Below are 27,853 nucleotides of genomic sequence, written 5' to 3' on the forward strand. Positions count from 1 at the left end.
GAGAGGCCACAAATCACATAGGCAGTGCAGCAGCACAGAGCCCGACTGTATGCTGGTGTGGGCTGAACTACCCCACAGGGCTGGAGGAAGACCAAGAGCCCATCCAGAGGGACTGGGAGGAACAGAGTCTGGGGGAACTAAGCTGCCAGAACACTCCATTCAGTACTGGTAGATATAGGCTTCTGTTTAGCATTAGTCCACCCCTGCAGTTAGGCTCCGTTTGTACTACAGTATTCAATGGCAAGCTATTAATACTCTTTTCCCATCCACAATAGGCACGGCCTAATAGGATTGCAGAATAGTTCTCAAAACCATTTCCCCTTGTTCACACCACTGTTTTCAACCTAGGTAGGCCCTTGTCAACACTGTGCAGGGAAACTGTGTTAGAGCCCTGTTAGCAAAATCTGTGTTCAAAGACAGGTCACATTAACATGATTTTGAACTACAGCATAATGTAATAAGAATTCTTATGATTCTTATCTATCAGAGGATTTCAAAGGCATTTACAATAATTGATTAAGCTTCAAAAACCCCCCATGAAGTTGGTCAGTATTACTGCCATTTCACAGAGGGGGAAACTGAGGCAAAGAGAAAAAGTTGCTTGCTCAAGTCTCAGAGTGAGTCCATCACAGCTCTCTGAAAAGAACTGAATTTCTGATGGCTGTTCTAACCCTTAGATCAGACCCCACTTCCTTTGCGTGGTCAGGGTTAGTTAAACTGAACCAATGTTTGTCCGTGGGAAACGAGCCAACTAGCAGCGGAAGCCTTGTGTCTGTATGGTGAAACAAATAGCAAATGCTCTCCGTAAGTGCTGGTACTGGATTATTTAGAACTTTTCATTTATCGGCCTTTTGAAAGAGGATGTTCCCATTGTAAAGAGAAATGTACATCCAAGTGACGTCAAAGTACCTAAGTACATTCATTTGGAGTTCACATTAATGGAGTGATTACAATAACTGAATGGTGAAACAAACTAAAAAATAGCTTTGATTTAGAAGTATATATGTTTTAAGGGGTTTGGATGCATTTTAAACATACCTCTAAATATTTACCAGTTCTTCATGGGGACTTATTCATTTTGATATTTGGAAAATTAATAATTTGGGGATAGAAGCAAACTATAAAGTCTGGTGAGTGGCTATTTTGTTTTTTATACCATGTATCACATATATCATGCATAATACTAGAAATCTTATGATTTCAGACTATATACCTGCAACAGCACTCCCAGGTAAATATCAGGTTTTGGCAGGTAATGGAAAAGAAAATAATTTAAAACACATTTTATAACACTGAAATTGGTTCTATGCTGACACTTGTGTGGTGTACCACTGCATTCTGTAAATTTGTACTCATTCTACTTCCGCAGTGTCAGTACACAACTCTGTTGACAATGCATCAGAATTAGCGGACTCCAGCTCATTATGTTAATGGCTGCAATGGCTATGCACAGCTAAGAGGAATAAAAAAAAGCAGTAGCCTTCCTTTGGTAATGAAAGTAATCTGATCTGACTGAATCAACACAGGGAACATATCTGTTAGATTATTTTTAGTAGCAGTGGGTTATGTACTTACGCTTAAGGTCCATTTCAATTTTTCTACAGCATTCTCTTTGTTCAGAATAAGAAAATACTTGCAGAGTCCTATTTAGAATACTAAATGGTGTAACTCGTTACGATTTACTAAGTATACAAGGGGATTGCTATAAGGGGCAAAAATGAAGAATGATTTAAGCATGTGCTTAATTTTGCTTACATGGATAATCCCATAGAAATTAATTGGGTAGGTGTGGCCCAGCGCAATGTGTCCTGGACTAGGACTCAGGACTCCTGCATTCTATTATTTGCTCTGCCATTGGCCTACTTGGTGACCTTGGGGGAAGTCATTCACCTCTGTTCCTCAGTTCTCCTATCTATAAAGTAGAGATAATTATACCGACCTCCTTTAAATTGCTATGAGAGCTACAGATAAAAACTGCTATGGAAGAGCTAGGTATTATTATTACTACTATTATTGCTACTCGCTTGAGTAAGGTTGCAGACATGATTCTGTTTTTGCAGGATACGGACAAGTCACTCCAACCTTTCCTCCTCCAGCACAGTTCAGTTATCAATGAATATTGGTCCTACTGACCTGTGGTAAATCTTCTCTTCAATAGTACCTGCAGTAAGGAGCCTGTAAACAGTCACCTGTTTCTTCTGGCCTATTCTCCAAGCACGCTCTCGAGCCTAGAGCATAAAGATGTGTTTAGCAGACCCACCCTCTGGAAGCAAAGGGTTGTATTCACAGGCAGCTACTGATACTATTTTAAATCTACTTTGAAAATTTAACAAAGAGTTCAAGAGATTATAATGATCACATTTCTACACTGATAGGAAATGAAAACAATTCCATATGGACCAGCTTCCTAGAGAGATAAGACTCTAGTAACCATATCTACAAGCCCATGTAAAATTTCAAGAAGAAAGGAACCAGCATGTTATCTAACCGCGGTTTCCCTTGGATGAACTTCTCCCCAAGGAAGATCCATTTCAGAAATCAACTCTACTTTATGCATGTGCACCCCAACAGGTTTTCCCTCCTCCTTGAGTTACCTTGAAACTGGAAGGTCTTACAAAATATACCCTAGACAGAACAACTCGGGTCACCCAGACTGTCTGCGAAGGGAGTTTCATAGGGCTGTGCTGATGGTCTAATGGAGCTACATTTCCCCCCCTTTTTTCCGATGGGCAACTTGCATTTAAAGAGAGACTGAATGTATTGCTCCCACACCATATGAACATGCATTTTGAGAACAAAAGGACTGCAGAGTAATTTTATTTAGAAACGTGGCTATTTTACACAAAGCCCAACTCTTTCCAAAAGAAAGTTGCAGTGTATAAAATATAATCTCAGCAGCTAATGGCTTTACATGGCTTAATTTACAATCAAATAGGAAACTACCATGCTGACATGGATGTTTTTAAGGATGAATTTAGGGAATGCAGCCCCCATCAGAACACATGAGAAAGCAGAGAAATTTCAAAAGTAGTTTTTGGATGTGTGGGCTACTTTAATATTTGGCCAAAAACCATGTTCGGATTAATAAAAAATAGAATTTACCTTTTAAAACAATGCTAATGTCCCTGCAGCTTCATGCACTGAAATGGGACCAGAATTCCCAAAGGCCTACTGCGTATCATTAGATAAGAGAACTTCCTCAGATGTACATGGCATAATGGCAACTTCCACTGAGAGACCATTCCCGGCTAAAGAGATTCAGACAGCAGTTGGTGCTGTTTTGAACATTTATCGTTCATTCATTCTGCTTATTAAATAAATTTCTAAGGTGTTCTAATTAGGTACTGGAGTTTATCTTTAAGGGGAAAAAAGGGACATAGCAGTTCCCCTGCCATGCGAGATTGTGAAAGCTACAGGGAAAAACACTGAAATCTTTCAAACACCTGCAACGCTGAAACAGAAGCAGCATAACACTGATCTCTCACTAGTTATTTAAAATAACTTCGATTACCTCTTTCAGTCCTCATTTTTATTTTAAACCTAGCCGTTAAATGATACATTCTGAGCCAAAAATACCTGTGTGTCTGTACTGGGATTCCAATCAGGATCATAGATGATAACTCTGTCAGCACCTGTCAGGTTGACGCCAATACCACCTACTCGAGTTGTAAGAAGAAAAACAAAGATGGACGTATCCTGTAATACATGCAACACAAGACAGGATTTAGCAAGCACCCCAGCTAGAATGTCTGAAGTAGTGATGCTCTTGGATGTATTATGCACTTTTTTATGTAAAGAAAAGGGGGTTAATTTAGTTTCAACATTTACTATAGAAGTGAAGACCACCATCAATAATCCAGAGATCCAGAACCCAATCACAACAGACAAGTTATTCCATAAATTGCCCACCACAGGGTTTCTTGCACCTTCCTCTGAAGCGGCTGGTGCTGGTCCCTATTGGAGAAAGGATACTGGATTAGATTGCTCAACAAGCTGATCCTGTCTGGCAATTCCTATGTTCCTAAATGAAAGGTGCTATGGAAGCAGAAAGTATTCCCTCTCCAGGACTTCTGGATCCAGTTTACAAGTCAAATTATTATTTTTTCAGATAGTTACCTATCTGTCTTAAGGTGTTATAACATCACTCATCACCATTGTCTCCGAGCACCTTCCATGTAAAATGGATGGGCAATACTGAAGCCCTTAGTGGACTTTTCCCATTTTAAGGTTAAAAATCGCAGCCTCCAGTTGGCTTTATTGTCGGTTGGTTTGTTTCAGGCCTTTTAATTCATTTTTTGCAGGGGGGGAGGGCAGCTGGAAGGGGGTATCTGTGTTACAAGTGCCATTCTTGCTATGGTGGACTCTTGTTTTTTTGTTTTTTAAAGGAAAGGAAGGCTTTGCAATGTTTACTAAAGATAGTCACACTCGGACTGAGTACATGCCCATTGGTCACTAGATACATACTCGGAGCGGCTGGCTCCTTTGGCAGCTTGTGCTGCTATGGCTCTATTCTATTTTTAGCATGCTAGCTCTAATTGAGCCAGCGTGAGTATGTCTCCTCGAGCTGGGAATCACACCCCCAAGCTCAAAGTGTAGACATACCCCTAGTGAGGAGCAGTGTTCCCTCTAATTTTTCCCACCCATGTGCGGAATGAATTTTGTTATGTGCACCAATATGCAAGTGATGTGTGACATCACCTTCACATCAGTGCACGTAACAAAATTCATGTGATGAGGGTAGGGCTGAGTTCAGAGTTTGGGAGGGGGCTCAGGGCTGGGGCAGAGGGTTGGGGTGCAGGGGTTGAGGGCTCTGGCTGGGGGTGCGGTCTCTGGGGTGGGGCCAGAGATGAGGGGTTTGGGGTGATTTGGGGTTACGGCGGGGAGAGAGGACTCCCCCCAGCAGCACCTGAGGTGTGGGGGAGAGGCGCCCCTCCCTGCCACGGTAGCTTGGGGGCTGGGGCTGCAGGATAGGCACCCCTCCCCTGGCTCCCGCAGGTCTGCCCGGGGCTAGGTTCAGGGAGGGATGCCCCGGGCGCAACAGGTCTGGGCTGGGGCTGGGTCCGGGCTGGGCTGCCTGGGTTTATGCCACGCTGCCCTGGCCGCAGCTGGGTTTGGGCCAGGCCGTGCTGCTCCAGCCGTGGCTGGATTCGGGCAGGGGTAGGGATGCCCCAGCAGGTTTGGGCTGCGGCATAGTTGGGGCCAGCGGCGCTGCCCCGGCCGCGGCAGGCTGAGGGCCGGGCTAGGCTGGGGCAAGGTGCCCCTCCCCTGGCAGGTCCTTGGGTGGGTTCCTTGAGTGCCTGCGCGGTGCTAAACAGGCTGCTGCGCAGCCATTCAGCTTACAGGGAACTTAGGTGAGGAGTCAAAGTAGATGCAGAGGCTTCATCTCACTTTGACAAATAGGGGCTATACACCTTCAGTAGAATGTGGAGAAACAGTGTTACAATTAGTTCTTTTTAGAGTAACAGCCGTGTTAGTCTGTATTTGGAAAAAGAAAAGGAGTACTTGTGGCACCTTAGAGACTAACCAATTTATTTGAGCATAAGCTTTCGTGAGCTACAGCTCACTTCATCGGATGCATACTGTGGAAAGTGTAGAAGATCTTTTTATATACACACAAAGCATGAAAAAATACCTCCTCCCACCCCACTCTCCTGCTGGTAATAGCTTATCTAAAGTGATCACTCTCCTTACAATGTGTATGATAATCAAGGTGGGCCATTTCCAGCACAAATCCAGGGTTTAACACGAACGTCGGGGGGGGGTGGGTAGGAAAAAAACAAGGGAAATAGCTTACCTCGCATTGCAAGGTAAGCTATTTCCCCTTGTTTTTTTCCTACCCCCCCCCCCCCCCCAGACGTTCGTGTTAAACCCTGGATTTGTGCTGGAAATGGCCCACCTTGATTATCATACACATTGTAAGGAGAGTGATCACTTTAGATAAGCTATTACCAGCAGGAGAGTGGGGTGGGAGGAGGTATTTTTTCATGCTTTGTGTGTATATAAAAAGATCTTCTACACTTTCCACAGTATGCATCCGATGAAGTGAGCTGTAGCTCACGAAAGCTTATGCTCAAATAAATTGGTTAGTCTCTAAGGTGCCACAAGTACTCCTTTTCTTTTTGCGAATTAGTTCTTTGAAACATTTCCCCCTTCCAACTTCAATATTGCCTGGGTTGAGTTTGATCAAGCTGCTCTTCATTCAGGAGCTGATTTCTTGCAGGCATTCTGACATCTTAATAATGGCAGTGGTTGCCTCAGTGGAGAATGACATATGTTGGTGTTAAACTCCTGGGATCTTAAGATTGAGCTGTGTACTCTCTGCCTCTTCATCCCAAGTAACAGTGATTCTATAATTAAACCATAGCTACCCCTTCTGTTGGCAATGCAGGAGACAGAAAAGAATCTAGTTTGATTTTCCATGGGTGTATTGGCTCTGCTAACAAGTGTAGAAGCTTGATTTTGTCAAGTAAGTCAGCAAATATGACAAAGATGTAGGGGGAGTAGATACTTGGAGTGCATTGCCTTGCTTGCTCACTCACTTTTCTGACGATAATCACACTTTAAACCATCTAAACTTGATTTGTTCTTTTACAATGAAGTTCTCTTTCTTATTCAGTCTTGGGCTTTGTTTTAACAGAGAACCAAACTTCAGTTTGAGGGAAAATGGCGATTTCTTTCCCTTCACACTAAGATAAGCAGTTCTGAATCAACTCAAATGCCCAAAGCATGTTTCCTTAGACCAGACTGACCAGAGTGAGTGCCCAATGTAGTCTACTCTGAACTGAGCTCAGGCATCAATTATCAACATGGATTTATGGACAGGCTGCAATTTCTCACCTCATTGTATCTTGCTATAAGTGGCTGTCTGGATGCAATTGTTGTGGTACCATCCATCTTGAGGTAGGAATAGTTTCTGTCTCTCAGAAATACTTCAAGGATCTTCAGCATCTATTGTGATGGAAAGGATTTGAATGAAATCCAGGTATGAAGATTAACTGACTATCTGATCAAGTCAAAACTATTTCTCGTATTAACAGCAATTGCAACTGAAGAGATAGATCATGCACTCCTGGGTGGGAATGGTGGGGACTTACGAAGGCTAAAGAACAGAAAATTCACGAATTATACTAAGCTGTGAAACATATGTGATGTATGATCTTGTCGGGAAGGAGGGTGTTTGCCCTGACAGAGTGGAGCAAGGGGCATGGCTTCAAAAGACCAATTATCAGGGAGGAGTGTGGAACACTCCAGGGAACCTGCAGAGTCAAAGTGAAGTCATGCATCTGTGAAACAGAGAAGAAGGGAAGACCACGTATACACTTTGAACCTGTGGGATGGAACAGTTTTATGGGCTCTGCCTGTACAAGTGCCTATAGCAGACACTTCACATAAAGGTTACCAAAGCTGCCAGGCAGCCATGTAGTGGAGGACAGAAAACTGAACTGTCAGCATTAAACACACACAATTCTTTTCAGCCTATTTTTGCTACTCTGCAGGGGGAGCATGCCAGAGAATGGTTCTCCCCTAGCCGGCCATGTCACATGGAGAAGCTTCCAAGTGACGTTTTTTGACCCAGGAGAGGAGAGGAGATGCTGATGAGGCTCAACTTCCCACCTCGCTTGGGAAAACTGTTGGTCATCTGGGTGGACCTCTTTTATCCCCTCTGCCCCTAAGAAGGTAGTGACGTATACTGTACATGGCTGAAGATTTACAAATGTGCCACAGAAAACAGCCATGCTGCACATGCTTTAATACCCTTTACAATTCAAACATTACTCCTTCCTCTTAAGGAACCCAGTTTTTGGAAAGTACAAGAACAGTAGGGACCACAGCATTCATTAACATCCAAAGTTAAGGATAGAGATTTTTTTTATTTTAAACTATGTTTTCATTTCCACAACAACGTAGATCTAAAATGGACACTAATATACTAACAGAGACACAGGAGGGAAAGATGCTAACATTACATCACCCAAGAGAGAAGCAGGACAGTAGCCTTTGCCTTTGGAACATTCAGTAAGGAGAACAGGACAAGAAAAATCAGAAAAACATTCAGGTCATAACAAAGCATCTTTACAAGGTAATTTATACCATTCTTTGTCACTGGGGATTCATAGATTCCACAGCCAGAAGGAACCATTAAGATCATCTAGTATGACCCCCTGACCTGCCTGACCACAGAACTTCTCCAAAATAATACCAACAGCAGATCTTTTAGAAAAACATCTGATCTTGATTTAAAAATGATCAGTGATGGAAAATCCACCACGACCCATGGTAAATTGTTGTAATGGTTAATTACTCTCACTGTTATAAATGTATGCCCTATTTCCAGTCTGAATTTGTCCAACTTTAACTTCCAGCCATTGGTCCATGTTATACCTTTCTCTAATATATTGAGGAGCCCATTATTAAATATTTGTTCCCCAATTACAGAATGTAATCAAATCACCCCGTAAACTCTTTGTTAAGCTAAACAGATTGAGCTCTTTAAGTCTACTGCTATAACACATGTTTTCTAATCTTTTAATTATTCTCTTGGCTCTTCTCTGATCCATCTCCAATTTGTCAACATCCTTCTTGAATTCTGGACTCAAAACAGGAGACGGTATTCCAGCAGCACAATACAGAGGTTAAAAAAACACCTCTTTACTCGTACTTGAGATTCCTATTTATACATCCCAGGATTGCAGTAGCTCTTTTGGCCAGAGTCACACTGGGAGCTCATGTGCAGCTGTTTATCCATCATGACCTCCAAATCTTTTTCAGAGTCACTACTTCCCAGGATAGAGTATGCCCTACATTCTTTATTCCTAGAGGTCTACATTTACATTTAGCTGTATTTAAATGAATGCGGTTTGTTTACAGCCAGTTTATCAAGCGATCTAGATTGCTCTGAATCAGTGACCTGTCCTCTTCATTAATTTTTTTTTTTGGTCACCTCCAAACTTTATCAGTGATGATTTTATGTTTTCTTCCTAGTCATTGAAAAAAAATGTTAAATAGCATAGGTCCAAAAACCAATGCCTAGAGGACTCCACTGGAAACACAGTGTTCAATGATGATTCCCCACTTATACTTACATTTTGAGACCTATCAGTTAGTCAGTTTTTAATCCATTTTGTGTGTTCCATGGTAATTTTATATAGTTCTAGCAATTTATCAAAACGTCATGTGGTACCAAGCCAAACGCCTTACAGAAGTCTAAGTATATTATGTCAACACTATTACTTTTATCAATCAAACTTGTGATCTCATTAAAAAAATATACAGTGTCAAGCCAAGGAACAACTTTATAAAAGAAGTGATAGGAGAAATGGATGCTGAAATTTGCATTTACTCCTCCGACCAAACTATGAAGTGCAAGAAAGATACTACTTCAAACTTCCAAATTGTAAGAACTCCCCTTGAATAGCAAAAAAAACCCTCAGTACAATTCTGAGAGAATTAAAGACATGGCAGGAATACCTAATGATGTGTAACCAACTGTCACTGAATCAGAAATAGACTCATGGCCCAGGGCACTGTGAAGCCCTATCATAGACAGTTATTTGTACTATACTACAGTGCCAAACTCCACTCCTAGTTACACCACTGTAAATCCAGAGTTACTCCATTGGTTTCAAAAAGGACTTGTTTTCATTTTCACTGGCGTAAGTGACAGCAATATTTGGCTGGACATATTTTACTTGGGCAATACTTGGTATACCTTATCATGCTAATAAAGTTTATGGAACTGAAGTGTATAGAAGTCTGCCCTCCAGTTATTCAACATCTAAGAAACAAAAATTTCCCACTTTGGAATTTTGTTTTTTTGAGGAATCCACAAAATAAGCTAGTTTCTAGCTATAGGTCTTTTTAGATCACACAAACATCTAATTTGGTAGAGGTGGGTTTTTTTTATTGCAGTTACTACATAACTGTAATAAGTTTGTTTGTTCTTACCTGTCTCGACTGGGTAAAGAGCAGCACTCTGTGACCCTGCTTGTGCCATATTTTCAGTAAGGACTCTACCACTATCATTTTTCCAGAACGTTTCCAGTATCCAAATTGATCTGCTTCTTCTAACTCATCATCTGGCACACCTTTCAAAATCTTGGGACCACCAGAAAAGAGGTCAGGATGGTTGCATATTTTTCTCAAGGCTACAAGTCCAGAGAAAACCTACAGAATACAGGAGAGAAGTGTCCTTTTCTTGCAAATTTTTCATTTTACCATGGGTTACATTTAAGAAGAGATAATAATAGACCTAATTGATAGTCATGGAGCAGGTGAACACTGGTGCTCTGGTTTTTACACTAGTACACATTTGTTCCCATTTCAGTAAAAGGTGGTATACAGTTGATATAATACAGTGGCCAATGAAATACTGTGTTATTTGAGAACCCACTTTGGTGCTAATGTTACAAAAATTCTAACAGTTTCTGCATTCATGTAATCCATATTAGTCAGAGTTTTTCTAGCACTTCAGAAGCCAAGAAGTTCCATCCAGCTGCACATTACATGGTCTTCCAGCAAAGATATTCAAAATATAACACCTGCTAAAGGCTGCTATACATGCAGCTGGACTTGTAAAACAAGTACAAATTGTTTCTGTGCATAGGTTGGGTCCTAAATGATTTGTTTACATTAACTGAGCCAAGAGTGAAAAAATTAAAAATAAAAATAATAAAGAACCCAGGGAAAAAGTTACACTTATTATTGAATTGGTTCATTTTTCTTTAATCATAAAATGAATTTCTCTCCCCCAAAAGTCGTGCAAATTTGTAAGTGATGCTGTATTTTCAGGAAGATGGTCACAATTTTCCTTTTTTTGTCCTGAAAATAGGAAAATTGTGACAAACCAGATCATGAAAATCTATTCGAGACAAAAATGCACAAATGCTGGAAGATAATTTGAAGATGAAAAGAAAGTTTCCCATGTTGGGAAGTACAACCTCTAGGATCCACACTTACTTAAGCGTGGGTTGTCTCAACATGTTTCAACAGAACGTGTGTAGGGTGATGATAACGACCACTGTTTACATCACTGCATTAGATGGATTCTTTTCAATTATTCATTGGACATTTAAAATACCATAAGTATAATCCCTTCTCTCCACACTCAGAAAACTGTAGTTGCAAAAGCAACTGCCCCAGCACTGTACAGCTGAGTGAGTCAGAGCACCAAACCGATCTGTTAAAGGCCCAATGACATCAATGTGCAAACATTTAGACAGTGAAGGACAACTTCTAAGTATATAAAGATACGATGCTGGTAAAAACCCACTTATGAATACTTCTGTTATACACATTCTTAAACCTACTACTCAATATAACAAAAGCTGCAATTTGAAATAGCTGCCCTCACTAGCATCCCTACAAAATAAGGCAACAAGCCAGAAGGAACACATTGTCTAATTAGAGCTCAGAGAAATTTTTCAGATTAAATAGTATATTTGCAGAAAAATTCAGTTTCAGGTTGAAACTATTCGTGAATTTGTATCACATTTGTTAAATACTTCCAACCAAGCTAAAGAAGTCTAACTGTTTCAGTAAAATATCAAAATAAAACGTTTTGCTTCTACCTAAAAAATTTCATTTACACTTTCAGGCATTTTGACAAAAGTAATCAAAGGACTCACAAAATGGTCAGAAGAGACAGAGGTGGTGGTGCCTCCCTTATAAATAGGGCTTCTGATTTTTGGTTTTAACTGATAAAACACCCCTGCTACAGGCAAAAAACAAACAAAACAAAGGAAAACCACCGGGACCAGTTCATTGTACCTAGGGGCTTGTCTATACTGAGCAGTAAGGCAGACTATATTTTATTTTATTTTAATTTTATATATATATATATATATATATATATATATATACACACACACACACACACACACACACACACACGCGTGTGTGTGTGAGAGTGATTTCTAAAGAGCACTGCTGCGTAGATATTACTCGTTACTGAATAAACAAAGAGAAAGCCCCAACCCCCCCAATTTTTGGAGATTACAGAGAACTGAAATTTTTTTAAAAATAAACCTGGAAAAATGAAATTAATAAATCCCCCAAAACAGAAGCCCTTTGTATGAGCTTTAGCTCACAGGATAGTGCATTCACTTGGGATGTCAGAGATGTACGTTCAACTCTGCCATCTTCCAGATGTAGAGAAGGGATTTGGACTTGGATCTCTCGCAATAGAGGAGAGTGTCCTAGCCACTGGGCTTTGGTATATTCTTGTGTGGGGTTTCCAATCTCTCCTTAAACAGTTTCACTTTTGATAAAGTAATTAAAGTCTTACTATAACAAGGATTTGAAGCTGGACCTCCCACATCCTAGGTAACTGCGCAAACTCCCAGGCCATAGAGAGTGTCAGTCTCTCTCATTCTCTGGCCCAATAACAATCCATTGTCATTCATAGTAGATATTCATCATCATTCATACATTAAAAAAAATTATGAAGTATAATCTATAGGCTACATTCCTTCTGTAGATACCACTATGCATTATAGGCAGCATTTTCACTTCTAGAACAGAGGGTCCGACACTTCAGGGCATGTACTAAGGCAAAAGCTGCCAAGTTAAGAAGTCCTTTTAACTGCGATTGCTATTTGGGTGGAAGATGAAGATCCTAGTGATTTTTAGAAACGGTAACCCACTCCTTGTCCAGCATTCCCTCATTCACTAAAACTGGTTCCAATATCCAGTTGTGCGTGCATGCTATTGTTCAACACATTATGTCTTCCTCAGTCACTCTACCACTAGCCTCTAATTCATTACTATGTAACGGGCTCTGGGACATCTTGAGTATAGAGGTGCTTTTGTTTCCCCTCTAAGATCCTGCTCAGAGTGTAGCTAGAAAAATGCTGAAGGGCAGTCAACATCTTTATCCAGATGGCTACCTTTAAACTCTTACATGTCATCATCTACCTTAATTAATGCCAACCTGCATTTCTCCACTGAGAATCTGGTAAACTTCTTTGGAGTCAATGAAGTTTTGGTAGACTTGCCGTTGTTCATCTGTCAAACGGCAAAACAGAACCTAAAGAAAAAAAATTGGGCACTTATCCAGTTACCAGTCAACTTCATGAGATATGAAATATACAACAACAACAACAAAAAGAATAAAGCTTCACCAAGGAAGTCCTGATCATCAAAAGTGCAAAATTAAGAACAAGAGCCCACCAGAAGTTAAAACATTTAGAAAAAGGTACAGTATCTGTAGGGGGCAATGCGATAGTTAGGGATGAGTTTCAGCATCCATTCTGTGCTCTTCTCAGTTGCTCATAATTTCCTCCAACTGCATTTATTTATGCAAGCTTCACTTTCCTATTTCCTGACTTCATTGCTTAACTGTGCAATCTTAACGTTCCCTTAATGCAAGGGCTTTTTAAAGTAGAATTTATAGAATACTAAGTATTGGAAGCACTTTGTACAGTGTATCTGTTATGTCCCTTAAAATCTGCAATCCCCTTATGACCTCCTGGGTAAACAATAGGTTAGCTCATGTAATCTGTTCTGGTCATTGGGAAGTTTAGACTTGAAATTAGACAAAGGTTTCTAACCATCAGAGGAGTGAAGTTTTGGAATAGCCTTCCATGGGAAGCAGTGGGGGCAAAAGACCTACCTGGCTTTAAAATTAAACTCAATAAGTTTATGGAGGAGATGGTATGATGGGATTTTGGTAATTAACTGACCTTTAAATATTCATGGTAAATAGGTCCAATGGCCTGTGATGGAATGCTAGATGGGGTGGGATCTGAGTTACTACAGAAAATTCTTTCCTGGGTATCTGGCTGGTGAATCTTGCCCATATGCTCAGGGTTTAGCTGATTGCCATATTTGGGGTCAGGAAGGAATTTTCCTCCAGGGCAGATTGGAAGAGGCCCTGGAGGTTTTTCGCCTTCCTCTGTAGCATGGGGCACGGGTCACTTGCTGGAGGATTCTCTGCTCCTTGAAGTCTTTAAACCACGAGTTGAGAACTTCAATAGCTCAGAGGTTTTTCGCAGGAGTGGGTGGGTGAGATTCTGCGGCCTGCCTTGTGCAGGTTGGACTAGATGATCATAATGGTCCCTTCTGACCTTAGTATCTATGAATCTGTCATTAATCTTTGAAAGTGACCATGTAATGATATTTCACGTAGATTGATGGGCTAAAATGGAACAAAATCACTCGCTCACATCCTGCAAGGCAACAAACATTATGCTGTAAGTCAAACTCTTGTACAGCTCTGTGACTGACAAGAAAAATCAAATGATTTTAATTCACCTAGGAATGTGTTCTTTAGGGGGAAGCGGCCTACATTCTTTAAAGTGTACTGAAACCACGTTCCAGAGTTTGACTGAACAGAGAGCATGAGACTTCACAGCAGACACAACGATCTCCCCTGTTAACTCACTGCCCACCCCATAACACTGTCCCAATGTGGAATCACTAGTATGACTACTTGTCTCAGATGCCTAAAGGTGGTAGAAATTGAAAGGAGGAGCATATCAAGGAGCAGTTGTGAGGGGTAAGAAGGGGAGAAGGAAGAAAAAGGGATCCGGTAGAGAAACAAAGCCTGATGCAGGGAGGAAGTAAACCCTTAACCATACTAGAAACAGTGGTTCCTGGGAGTCACAGATATCTTTTTTGTTAAAAAAACACAAACCTTTCATTAACTCAAGAATGGCTGAAGGAATTTAGCTCAAGACCCTTCCAAAAAATATTCACCTTCAGGCACAGAACAAGCATGGAAAATTTCAGTCCAAAAAAGGGAAAATTTTGGAAGGTTCTTAGCATGTGCAAACAGGGGGTCAGAATGGAAGCAAGTTTGCAAGCTGAACTACTATTGCACACGCCATATTTCCCTGGTAATTCCCTGAGGTACCCTACAGGCATTGTTCTTAGGATGCCCAAGTTTGGCCATTTGAGGGCTGCACTGATCACTCTCCAGGAACCCAAGGGCTGAAACCAACTGGCATGAAATAGACTAGAATGCACCTTACATGCCCTTTGCTTTAACATGGATGCATAGCTGTGCGGAGAATACAAGGTGAGATGAAGCATTGCATGCTGAATCGTAGAGGAGGCTGTAAACTGTACAGATACTTTCCACATTACAGAAGTCCATCAGACTTTTGTGCCCAGATGATATGATAATCAGGTGATTTATAAATACCTACAAAATAAAATACCTCAGTAGATATTCAAGCTGCTAAACACACTTTGACTTCCCCAGCGCATAAGCCTTATGCCACTACTGAGAACTTAAAATGTGTAGCTTTAACTTCTCTATGTTCTTTTTCCACACTTGCTCTCAACAAAGTCAACTGAAGTTTTGCTATGGACTTCAGGAGGCAAAGGATCAAACTCTGTATATATTTTAAACAAACCTGTTCATTTTTATCTGGCAGTGACAGGCTCATTTTCACATCGGCCTTCATTCTCCGCAGCAAGTAGGGATTTATGGTGTCCCGTAAAACACATGCACACTTGTAGGCAGTTTTTACCTTTAGAAGGGAAAAAAACAGCATTTAAGAGAGTTCTTAATGTAGAGGGTTTTTTGTTTTTATTTAAATGAGATTCATTAACTAGGAGTAGGAAAAAGTAAAAAAACTAGATGGCACAAGCAGACACATTATTTATATTTTCTACCCTTTAATGGCTATATGGGATAGCTCAGTGGTTTGAGCATTGGCCTGCTAAACCCAGGGTTGAGAGTTCAATCCTTGAGGGGGCTGTTTAGGGATCTGGGGCAAAAATTGGGGATTGGTCCTACTTGGAGCAAGGGGGTTGGACTAGATGACGTCCTGAGGTCCCTTCCAACCCTGATATTCTATGATTCTGTGATATATGAAGTTACAGTAATTTTTGTTTAGTATTCAATATAATGTGATTTGTAATTAATTCATGTTAGCCAACAATAATATTTAATAAATAGACTCTTTCATATCAGATACCATTCATTTATTTTGGCTTACTTTGGTGAAATTTATTTCACTGAAAGGAGACCAGAAATTATAGATGTATTGACTAGTAAGACACACTTCCCCCTAGGCAAGCCCCTTTTATCAATGAATCCGTATGTGTAATCTTGCATAAACCAAAAACCACACAGAGAACTGCTCATATACAGACTGAAGATCAAAACGAAGCCTGAAGCAATGGTGGGTAGCAGACAATAAGTGAAGATTAGTGCCCACTTGAGACTATTAAAAAAATCGGTATAAGAAAATCCCTATGATCACAGAAACTAAAGGTCATTCTGGCCTTAAATGGAGCATATGGTTCTGTAATGGGTAATGGATGTGTGAGATGGGTATTAACTGTACATAATGGCTAAATATACCCTCAATTCTCTTAAAGCAAAACAAAGAATATAATAAATTATTGATACATAAAAATCAAACTGGCCATTCAATTTAGTAAATTACCAAGCCTCAGACAAGTGAAGCACTTAAACTCAGAATGAATATAAAATTATAAAAAAAATGTGGGCATAAAACATTACCAGGAATGTTAGAGTAGAAATAATTTATATTCTAAGCATTTATATAGAACTTTTAATCTTCAGCTAACTTTACAAACAATTAATCTAATAACTAATTTAATAAATGCAATGCAGGTAAATGTTTAAAAGTCAGCTAAATAAAATACTTGCGATAACTGCAACCATTGCAAAGATGAACAGATATACTCGTGTTTAAAAGAATAATCCTAGGCAGTTTATGCTCCAAAATCAGATTTAGTTTAAAAATACTTTCACAAAACCTGCTATTAATAGGATGGAAATAGTTTGTTTTTAAATGAAAACTGTTTTCAGTATGGATTTAAACATTTCTCTACAGTGTCTGAAATTCAAATATTACAGCATTTTGCTAATGTTTGAAACCCAGACAGTAATGTAATGTATATATAATGTATGTAAATGTGTTTACTCGATTAGGGCATAGGACACCCAATATAATATACATTTTGAAGTGAGTTTTGAAACAACACAACAACCATTTCCTTCAAATTAATGATCATCAATTAGTAAAAATATTTTGCTGTATCTTTACCTGCACGGGAGAGGCATTGGAATATCCTCCCATGGTTATTGGAACAGAGAATTGCTCCATGAAGACAGGCAGTGTTCCCAATTTCCCTGGGAATACAAAGTCAAAGAGGGACCAGAGCTCCTTTAGGTTATTCTGCATAGGGGAGCCAGACAAGATGATTCGATGGGGCGTGCGGAACTATTAATACAAAACAAAACAACTTAGTAGTAAGACATTTTCATGAGTTGGCTTGTAATGCAGATTCCTACCGCAGAGGCTATCCAATTTCACATCAATGAGTTGTCACATTTTAAAATATATAGCGTATTTTCTCTGAAATAAATATAAGCTTCTTGTGAAATGCTATCTACAAAAATGATAGCTCAAACAGGACTTAGCATTAATACACCACAAAATAAAATGAACGTAACAATCTGTTTTGGATATATACGATTCAAACCCACATTTAACACTAATTTACAGCAAATTCTAATAAACTTTGAATTTATCCTATTATGATAACACTACTGATTTTTAGTGACTGTTGTAAACAATTTTAAAAATGCCAAATAAATTAAGTATCCAAGCAAGATTTTAAAAGACAGTCTCATGACATATGCCTTTATTCTTTGCTCAGATTTAAATCTATGACTTTATGATTCAGCAATCCATGGTTACTATCAGATTCTGAGCTTATTTTTTCAAATAATTTTTTTTATTATTATTATTATTATTATTATTATTTTTACAAATGAAGATATTTGGTTTGTTTTCTGGTACAGTACCTGTTTGCACGCAAGTGTTACTGCGGCATTTGGATTCCGGATTTTATGACCCTCGTCTAAAATCACATAATGCCAGTCATAGCTGTTGATATTATCCTGCATCAATCGAATGTATGAATAGGAGGTGATTAGAATGCCATGGCATGCTACAATTTCACGAATTAGTTTCACCTGTAAACAGAATGATTTGTTGTCATTAATTTAGCATTAAGATGTCAAATTAAGACCAGCTGAACTGTGTGTGTGTGATCCTGGTTGTGTTAAAAAGCAGCTGAAATAACTAAGTATTCTTTGTAAATAAAATAACTATGCCAAGACCAGTACTACCTCATCACAAAAGAGCTAACAAATACATATGACGGAAAAAGTTCTGTTTAGATACAATGGTGCAAATCCTAAGTAATTCCAATGATAAGGAAAGTGGTAAGTCGGGACGAGAAGGATTGGGACACCCTACTATCCTACCTTATGTTTGCAATCCGGGAGGTACCTCAGGCCTCAACTGGGTTTTCCCCCTTTGAGTTATTATACGGACGCCAGCCCCGTGGCATACTAAATATTGCAAAAGAAATCTGGGAAGAGAAACCCAATGAGGGGAGAAATATAGTTGACCATGTGTTGCAGATGCGAGAACGGATAGCCCGGGTCACCCCTATTGTATGGGAACATTTGGAAAAGGCGCAGGAGGCCCAGAGAACCCATTACAATTGCCAGAAAAAAGTCCCACAGTTCCAACCAGGGGATTGGGTGATGGTGTTGGTACGCACAGCAGAAAGCAAGCTTTTGGCCCAATGGCAGGGGCCCTATGAGGTGGTTGAACCCATGGGGGAAGTAACGTACAAAGTGTGGCAGCCAGTATGCCAGAAACAAGAACAAATTTATCACGTTAACCTCTGAAAGCCTTGGCACCAACGAGAGGTGTGTGTAGTGGCCCAAGAGACCCTGGATCCAGGGAAATAACATGCAGGAGCAGATCAGGATATCCACTGATCTGACACGAAACCAGAAGAAGAAGGTAACTGAAAAGATCAACTGATACCAGGACGTGTTTTCAACCAAACCAGGTCGGACCGCCGAAACATATCACCACATCATCACAGACCCTGGGGCAAAGGTAACTTTAAGGCCCTATCGGGTCCCAGCGGCAAAAAGGGAGGAGATCAAGGCAGAGGTAAAAAGGATGTTGGAGCTGGGAGTCATGGAAGAGTCCCACAGTCAGTGGTCAAGCCTGATTGTGTTGGTGCCCAAACCGAATGGCACCACTAGGTTTTGTAATGACTTTCGCCAGCTGAATGAGATATCTAAATTCGATGCATACCCCATATCGATGAGTTAGTTGACTGCCTGGGCAATGCCTGATTTTTGACCACCTTTGATTTAACAAAGGGATCCTGGCAGATTCCCCTTGCCAAAGATGCGAAAGAAAAAACGGCACCCAATCATCTACCTCAGCAGGAAACTCCTCCTGAGAGAGCAGAAGTATGCCGTGGTTGAAAGAGAGTGCCTAGCTGTGAAATGGGCCACGGAAACACTACGTTATTACCTTCTAGGACGACGGTTTACCCTTGTGACCAACCATGCACCCCTCCAGTGGATGGAGCAAAATAAAGAGAAGAACGCAAGGGTGACCAGATGGTTCCTGTCCCTACAAACTTTCCAATTCACCATACAACACCGGGCTGGAAGCCACCATGGCAATGCAGATGGCTTGTCACGGGTACACTGCCTGCATCCCAAGTTGCCCAACCCCGTGGTGTTGAGCGGGGGGTGGGGGGTGGGGGGGTGGAGGGAGAGAATATGTGACGGGGTTGGGCCAGATGGTTAGAGGAGAGTGATTTTTTTTTTTAAATATGCAACGCTTCATGAATTTGCGTGTCATCCTTGCGCAGGGGCCATGCTAATCTTCTCTGTATCGTTCCAATTTTAGTATATGTGCTCAGGAGAGAGTGATAAAAGGCAGATATATTAGCCCCAGGTTAAGTAGGTCCCTTTTCCCTGGGTAAGGTAACAGGGAAGGTTCTAGAACAATCAGGAACTTTCTGGAAACAATTAAGGCAGACAGGCTGATTTAGAACACCTGCAGCCAATCAAGAAACTGCTAGAATCAATTAAGGCAGGCTAATCAGGGCACCTGGGTTTAAAAAAGGAGCTCACTTCAGTTTGTGGTGCATGTGAGAGGAGCTGGGAGCAAGAGGCACTAGGAGCTGAGAGTGAGAAGGCGTACTGCTGGAGAACTGAGGAGTACAAGCATTATCAGACACCAGGAGGAAGGTCCTATGGTGAGGATAAAGAAGGTGTTGGGAGGAGGCCATGGGGAAGTAGCACAGGGAGTTGTAGCTGTCACACAGCTGTTCCAGGAGGCACTCTAGACAGCTGCATTCCACAGGGCCCTGGGCTGGAACCTGGAGTCGAGGGCGGGCCCGGGTTCCCCCCAAACCTCCCAACTCCCGATCAGACACAGGAGGAGTTGACCTAGACTGTGGGTTCACGAAAACGGCGAAACTGAGGGCTGCCGTGAATCTCCGAGGCGAGCAAATCTGCCAGTAAGCACAAGACCAACTAAGGTAGAGGAGGAACTTTGTCACCCTAGTCAACACTATTCCAGGAGCGGTGCACATTCACTGCTGACCTGGGACTTGATCCTACAATAGTCAAATCAACGCGAGGTTTCCCAATGACGTTAACAGAAGCAACTTTTGGACACCAGCACAAAAACAGAAAAGAAAAAAAGATGACAGCCAGGGTGTCTTCTGATCTTTTAAATTCCCAAGGAGAAAACATGAAAATGTTTGCCAACCTAGTACGTAACAAAAAAGATTATGTATGTAGCAGACTTTGAGCTTATAAACAAAGGTGTGCTTTTTAAAAATCAGAATTTTTTTATTTCATTTTTTAAAAAACACACTGCTTTCCTCCCTAATGATTCAGATGAACATCTGATAAGCCACAAATCACTTTCTGTAAAATAAATAAATAAAAAAAAATTTATAACTGATCCCTATATAGCTGAAGACATGACATAAAACCCCCCCACAACATCTTCCAGTTCAACCTGCTTTAGATTTTCTACTCTTTGAACGTTATCTACCGACATAAGTGTAACATATGCAACTGTTAAAATAAAAGTAGAAATTAGCTCCTTTATTCACATAACATGAACTCTTTTTATAACATTCTGTATTACAGAAGCAGTAGTATTCCTAGGCAGATTCACACACACAACTTAACTTCACCTGATTCATTCCTAGTATTCTGTAATTGTGTGTTCTAGATGCTCAGTAATGGCCTATCGCAGAATATTGTAGACATCTCTACCCAAACACTTCAGACAAATCATCTCGGGCGATTTCAAATTAAAAGCTTGTAAAATATGTAACCTCTCCTAGTTTTTGCAATTAATAGGGTATGTCTGCAATTAGCCTGACTTACAGAATGCTACACTGTTGTCATTAAAAGATGTTTTGTGAAAGTGCTGCTGTTATTATGGAGGCTCAGGAGACCAATCCCTCCTAGAGGGCAAACAGTGGACTGGTAGAAAAACAACAGCCATAAATCACATTGTCAGATAGCAGAGAGAACAGGAGTGAAACATAGGCACATGAAGGCCATTCACTAAACACAGCACAGCAGATTCCTAGTCAGGATTTACTGAACCTGTAATTAATTAAAATTTCCTTCAAGCTAAATCTTTAATAAACAAGGATTTGTGCTGACAAAGAAGAAAAACACAGCAAACACAATTTTAACAATGCACACTACAACATTTATTACCTATCATTTCAATGTATCTAGTGGATACTTGAGAGGGTGTATGGTGTAAGTTACAGCTCTTAACATAATTTAAAAGGAAGAGGGTTTTCACAGATTTCAGTGTTAAATTTTTATGTATTCTGTTCTGATACTGTAGCATTTCAGAATTCATGCTACTTTATCAGCTGGTGTATTTTTAGTCTTTAGTTTGCAATCTGCTCACAATACTCTCTATTTTGCTTAAATTAAGATGTACTTAATAGCAATGTTTGCTTTACTGGGATGTCTCAGGGAACCGATTTAGCCTAATGATAAGCAGCAGTCATTGCCATGCACTAACTGGGACAGCATTAGAATAAGTTTTGCTTAATGGGGACAAATTCATCCAATGCCTAAGGGTTAAGCAGTGGTTAATTAGGCTTGAAATTCTGAGTTCTGGTATTAAGAGAGACAGTGTCAAGAAACAATGACAAAATGAGAACCTTTTTAAAAAAATCTTGCATTTTTATTCAGAACAGTATTTTCCTGCCTTCAGACTTGAAACAATGATCTTTTTTCCTAAATCAGGGTGAAATACTGATTGTCCAGGGCCTCCCAATTCAGATGGGTCTAGTGTCCACTACAGGGCAGCATTCTGACAAGCAGCAACCCGTTTTTTTGGGCCATGTCCTATTTCTGATTATGAGCACCAGAGAAACGCCTCTAACTAAACACATTCTTCCCTCCTGCTGAATATTTAAGTGTTATATTGCATGGTTTTGCTGTGATACAACCTATGTATGTGAATGAAAAAAAATCTGAACAAAACCAGACCATGAACAACCACACCAGTAAATATTGAGCCTGGTGGAAAGAAAGGTATTTCTTTTTTGAAGAGACAATTTAAGAGTGAAACTATACTGCAGTTAACCATTTCTATGGATTGTGTCTTTTTCCTTTGCAGTGCAAGGTGCCTTTGTTTGGTTTGTTTTCTGAAGAAATATTTATTTATAAATAGATCAAAAATTGCTTATGGGTACACTGCAGAGACACATTAGCAGTACTTTGATTTCAAAGTCTGGCACTGCATGGTAAATTGTCATGTCAGAATCTGCCTGCCTTTCTGTCTTGGAGGACATGTAGCCATGCTCCTGTGCACTTATAACTGGGCTATTCTGCTCTTCAACTGCCTCAAACTGACTAGACATACAAAGATGACTCTGCAACTTTAACAGGTTGTGCTTCAATCTGTGCGCGGGTGCTCTAGTTACTCACGTCTGGTCTACATTACACAATTATGTTTATGTAAAGTAGCTTATGTCGACCTAATTATGTCAATGTCTACACTACAGCCTTGCTTCTGCCGATGTAAGTGCCCTACTCCACCTCCACAAGAGGCATAGGGCTTATGTCGGTGTAGTTAGCGCAAGGCAGTGTCTGTGTAGATACTTCGTTATTTACATTGGCTGATTGCTGTCTTGTCAATTTCACAGCAGGTGCTATGAAACTGACAAATCTACGCAGCTAGAGCCCAGGTGCCCCCCTGCTCCCAGCTGGGGCGAGAAGCTCAGGCACCCTTCTACGCACCCGCTCCCCATCGGGAGCTGGGGCGGTTGGACCCCGTTCCCCAGGGCCGAGAAGCTGTGGGAGGCTTCCCCTCCCTACCCTGACTCCCAGTGGGGAATGGGGAAGTGAGAAGCCCCAGGCAGCTTCCCCTGGCTCCCAGCGGAGAACGGGGCACTCTGTCGGGAGCCTGGGAGGCAGATGGGCTTCTGGCAGGGAGCTGCTAGCAGAGCTGAGATACCAGGCTCTAACAGCTCCCCATACTGCCCCTCTTAGGTTGGTGGAAGCGCTCCTGGTGAAAATGTGCACGACTGACCCAAGGAGGGTAGTGTGGACATGCATCACCGCAATAATTATTGAGTGTAGTGTAGACATACCCTCAGAATTTTGTTGGGTGAGGAAGGTCTTTCCAACCCTCTTCTTTTCCCAGTGATGAAGTGCACTACTGGAAAGCTTTATGCTCCACTTTTATAATGGTGGTGGTGGTAAAGAAAAAACAAGTTAACCTCCCATAGCTTCAAAAACATATATTATCCCTGGGTGAGAGGAATACAGCAGATTTACAAGACTGATTGGTACAGTTCAAAACTTAGTCACCAGCACTAACAGCTTTTTTTTTTTTCTTTCTGAACTTCAAATTCTCGTCTTGTCATGCCACATAAAAATTCTCAACAGGAAATGTCTGTTGCGCAGTTTTTAAAGTTTGATGGTTGGAGTGATCTGAATTGGACCATTTTGACTTTATAGTTTTTTTGGTCATGTAGTAAGAATCTCTGTGCTGCAAGACCTCGTTTGTACATTTTAGTGATTTGCTTAGTTAACTGAACTTGCTCTTGCATTGTTAAGTCTTGCACATGACTTGGCTCATTTTGCGCCCAAAGTTCCATGCGAGAATGTTCATTGACATTAGGATGTAGCTCATATATTGATATCTTTAAAAAGGAGAACAAAGAAAACTTAGGAAATTATAGAGCCATCAGCCTAATTTCAGTACCTGGAAAGATATTGGAACAAATTATTAAACAAGTCTGAAAGCATCTAGAGGATAATAGGGTCATAAGGAGTACCCAGCTGGAGGGTTACTGGCCTAGTGCATAGGGGGAAGAGCAGTAAATGTGATATATCTTGATTTTAGTAAGGCTTTTGATACAGTTCCACATGATTTGCAGTCTAGATGAAAACTATAAGGTGGGCGCATAATTAGTTGAAAGACTATACTCAGAATAGTTATCAATGGGCTTGCTGTAAAAATGGGAGGGCGTACCCAGTGGGGCCCCACAGGGGATCAGTCCTAGGTCTGGTAATAGTCAAGATTTGCATTAATGACTTGGATAATGGAGTGCAGAGTATGCTTATAAAATCTGCAGATGACACCAAGCTGAGAGGTGTTGCAAGCACTTTGGAGGACAGGATTAGAATTCAGGATGACCTTGACAAATTCGAGAACTGGTCTGAATTCAACAAGATGAAATTCAATAAAGACTAGTGTAAAGTATTTCACTCAGGAAGGAAAAATCAAATATAACTACAAAATGGGGTACAGCTGGCTAGATGGCAGTACTGCTGAAAAGGATCTGGGTTTATAATGGATCATAAATTGAACAGGAGTCAACAATGTGATGCAGTTGCAAAAAAGGCTAATATCATTCTGGGCGGTATTAACCGGAGTCCAATGTTTAAGACACAGAAGGTAACTCTCCTACTCTACTCAGTGCTAATGAAGCTTCAGCTAAAGTACTGTGTCTAATTCTGGGTGCAATGCTTTAGAAAAGATGTGGATACATTGGAAAGAGTCCAGAGGAGAGCAACAAAAATGATAAAATGTTTAGAAAACCTGACTTATGAGGAAATGTTGAAGAAACTGGGCTTGTTTAGCCTTTGAGAAAAGAAAACTGAGATGAGACCTGATAACAGTCTCCAAATATGTTAAGGGCTGTTATAAAGAGGATGGTGATCAATTGTTCTCAGTGTCCTCTAAAGACAAAAAGTAGCAGGCTTAAATCTGCAGGAAGGAAGATTTAGATTAGATATTGGGAAAAACTCTCTAACAGCAAGGGTAGTTAAACACTGGAATAGGCTTCCAAAGGAGGTTTTGGAATCCCCATCATTGGAGGTTTTTAAGAATAGGCTGGACAAACATCTTTCAGGGATGGTCCAGGTTTATGTGGTTCTGCCTCAGCGCAGGGGGCTGGACTTGATGACCTCTTGAGGGCCCTTCCAGCTCTTCATTTCTATGGTTCTACAGGGCTGTAAAGTATCATAAGAGCCTGAGCTGACAAGAGACAGAGCTAATGAGACCAGTATTTTATGTTATTCTCTCCTATACAAAGGCCTTATTGTACACCATAAGTGGAACATTATTTATGACATGCAATATGGGGCTTATTTCTTCAGCCTTTTTCATCCTGAAAAATTTCAAAGCACTCTACACATCCAGGAATCACTTCACCGATCATTGAAATGAAGCTCTTTCTAGGGTGAGATACCATAGCACACAATATCAAATAGCACATAACATTCCATAGCAGGCTAGGGCAGGAATACTATATCTAGTTCAAACTGCAGGTTGAATTCAGCAAGGAGGATGTAACTATCCAAATTTGACTTTTACTTGGACTCCAGGGTTATCACCCTTTATCGTCACAAAATGACCATGGTATCGTCAATGATTGTAAATGGGAAGACCTCAGTTTTATATTTCAGCCAAATGGTCTCAGAGTTTCTGCTGGGGCTGGAGCAGAGTTAAGGTGGCATGGGTGACCTTAACTGTACATCATGTTGCTTTCAAGTGTTTAGCGTTTCTGAATGTTAACAGTAACGGATGATTTCTTTTCTTATTTTATTTTAAGCAAAATAACAGTGTTCTTTTGATTAAAAAAACAATTTAATTCTCAACTTTCTTGCAAGGCAAAGTCACTGATATGTACTTTGAAATCTTAAATCCAGTTTAGTTTCTTTTTCCCCTGAAAATTGAAAGTGGCTGGTAACATTGCTGAAAGCCCATTTAGGCTCATGGTAACTAAAAGTAAGGAAAAGTGGTCCTAATAATCCAAAAACACTTTAGGATTGTGCCATTAACAGCTATTTGAAAAGCACCCCAATAGTCCAAAAGGTAATGCACCTCAGGCATGGACCAATAATCTATTAATGCACACCATAATGTGGCTTATAGCTGTCATGCAGCGCAACCATAGTTCTGGTGAGAAAGACAAGCAAATTTGGTTAGGCACCAGGAGAGATGCCTAACCATTCTGCCGACTTCGAGGCGGGTAATTGGCACTACAAAAAGGTTTCAGTCATTTTATATCCAGTCTGCATTAGACAATTTCCCTATAGGTTTATGCAATTCAGAACCTTTGACATTTTTATACCTAAGAAAGCAATAAGACCAGAAGACGGACAGTAGTTAAAAGCAGCACATGGAGCACCGCCTGGCACAGAAGTCACATCAGAGTAGTACTGAGGTTCAGCGATTATGACAGAGATGTTGAGAATAAAACTAAGGGACAAGTATATTTAAAAAAAAGTCAGGTCACAGAAAGCCAAAAAGTCTGCTATTTTCTTGAGTAAAACAGGAAACAGTTTGACAGTTCACAATTCTCAGAGACTGGTAGAGCTTCCACATTTACTCATTGGAACTGGTGGCTCCAGTGTCACTAGACTAAATAAAGCTTAACGCATTGCCCAGTACTAGTTCACAGGAAAACAGTCATGGTTACATTTCTATAATGTGCAAAGTGCAACTTGGGGGGAGAGGGGGAATCACAGCTTCAGAGGCACAGTATACCTGGATGTAAAGTGAATACAATTTTTGGGAGGGTTAATGTTTGTAAAACGCTTGGAGATCCCAGGATGCAAGGTAGTACAAGAATAATAGTACGGTGGATCTAGGTATTTTCTCAACTTCTAGTTAAAGAATTCAAGGTTCATTTGAAGATTTACAAAACTCTTGTCCTGTTGCCTCTTCAGTATACTATGCAGTTACTACCATGTCCAAAGGGCCAAGTCAATTCCTACTCAATTTTTTTTTGCCAGATAGCTAAATTTTATTCATCAACTGTAGGAGCTGAATACTCTTGGCTTCTTGGGAGTCATTTGCCCCTCTCATGCACCCCAGAGCTCCTCTTACAAGACTACTGTTGTGAATGTTCTTCTGGCCAACTGCAGCTGTCTGCAGCTTCCCCTGGAACTTGTTAACATTTTTCCTGTAACCTCTGGTTAATTCAGAGGAGCCATGAATCACTCTGCAGGCCTAGCCACCGCTTCCCGCAGCTCCCATTGGCCGTGAACGGTGAACCATGGCCACTGGGAGCTGCGGGCAGCTGTGCAAAAGTAAGCAAATGGTCTGGCGACCCACCAGTGGATTACCCTGACGAGCTGTGTGCAGCCCATGACCTGCAGGTTGCCCACCACTGCTCCCTCCCAATCAGGGGCAGAGTATGCTACCACTGCAGGGCTCCCAGATCCTGTTTGCCTGAAAAGCAAAAGTATCAAGCTCAACACTCATGTGTCACATGGTAACACATTATGATATACTGCTATATTAATAAGCCAGTCCTAGAACTGTCAATTAAGAACCAAACACATCTAGGTTGTACTGAGAGAACAGGTGGATTCTGATTTTACTTTTTATCACTTTAATTTCATCTTGAGAGAAAAGCAGTTTTGCTTACTTAATCACAATTTTCATATTTATTTACTGAACTCAGTATTGGCAGCACAAAGGGGCAGCACGGTCCCTGAAACAAAATACTATACAATCTGAAAAGATGA

General features: G+C 40.7%; 1 protein-coding gene and 1 non-coding gene across 2 annotated transcripts in view; both read right to left on the reverse strand.

Moving 5' to 3' along the window:
- ERCC6 (ERCC excision repair 6, chromatin remodeling factor) overlaps positions 1-27,853 on the reverse strand; it is a 77,596-nt gene that overhangs the window by 5,617 nt on the left and 44,126 nt on the right. Inside the window, exons 8-15 of the mRNA XM_074958591.1 lie at positions 17,789-17,959; positions 17,025-17,201; positions 15,357-15,473; positions 12,929-13,024; positions 9,946-10,164; positions 6,838-6,948; positions 3,577-3,696; positions 2,134-2,228 (exon numbers count right to left, since the gene is read on the reverse strand). Of these exons, the coding sequence (XP_074814692.1) occupies positions 2,134-2,228; positions 3,577-3,696; positions 6,838-6,948; positions 9,946-10,164; positions 12,929-13,024; positions 15,357-15,473; positions 17,025-17,201; positions 17,789-17,959 (1,106 nt within the window). The remainder of the gene's footprint in view (positions 1-2,133; positions 2,229-3,576; positions 3,697-6,837; positions 6,949-9,945; positions 10,165-12,928; positions 13,025-15,356; positions 15,474-17,024; positions 17,202-17,788; positions 17,960-27,853) is intronic.
- On the reverse strand, positions 19,633-19,736 carry LOC141991763 (U6 spliceosomal RNA). The gene has a single exon (XR_012640452.1). It is a non-coding gene; the product is annotated as a U6 spliceosomal RNA (small nuclear RNA).

This window comes from Natator depressus, chromosome 7 (genome assembly GCF_965152275.1).
Source record: "Natator depressus isolate rNatDep1 chromosome 7, rNatDep2.hap1, whole genome shotgun sequence".
Lineage (NCBI taxonomy): Eukaryota > Metazoa > Chordata > Testudines > Cheloniidae > Natator > Natator depressus.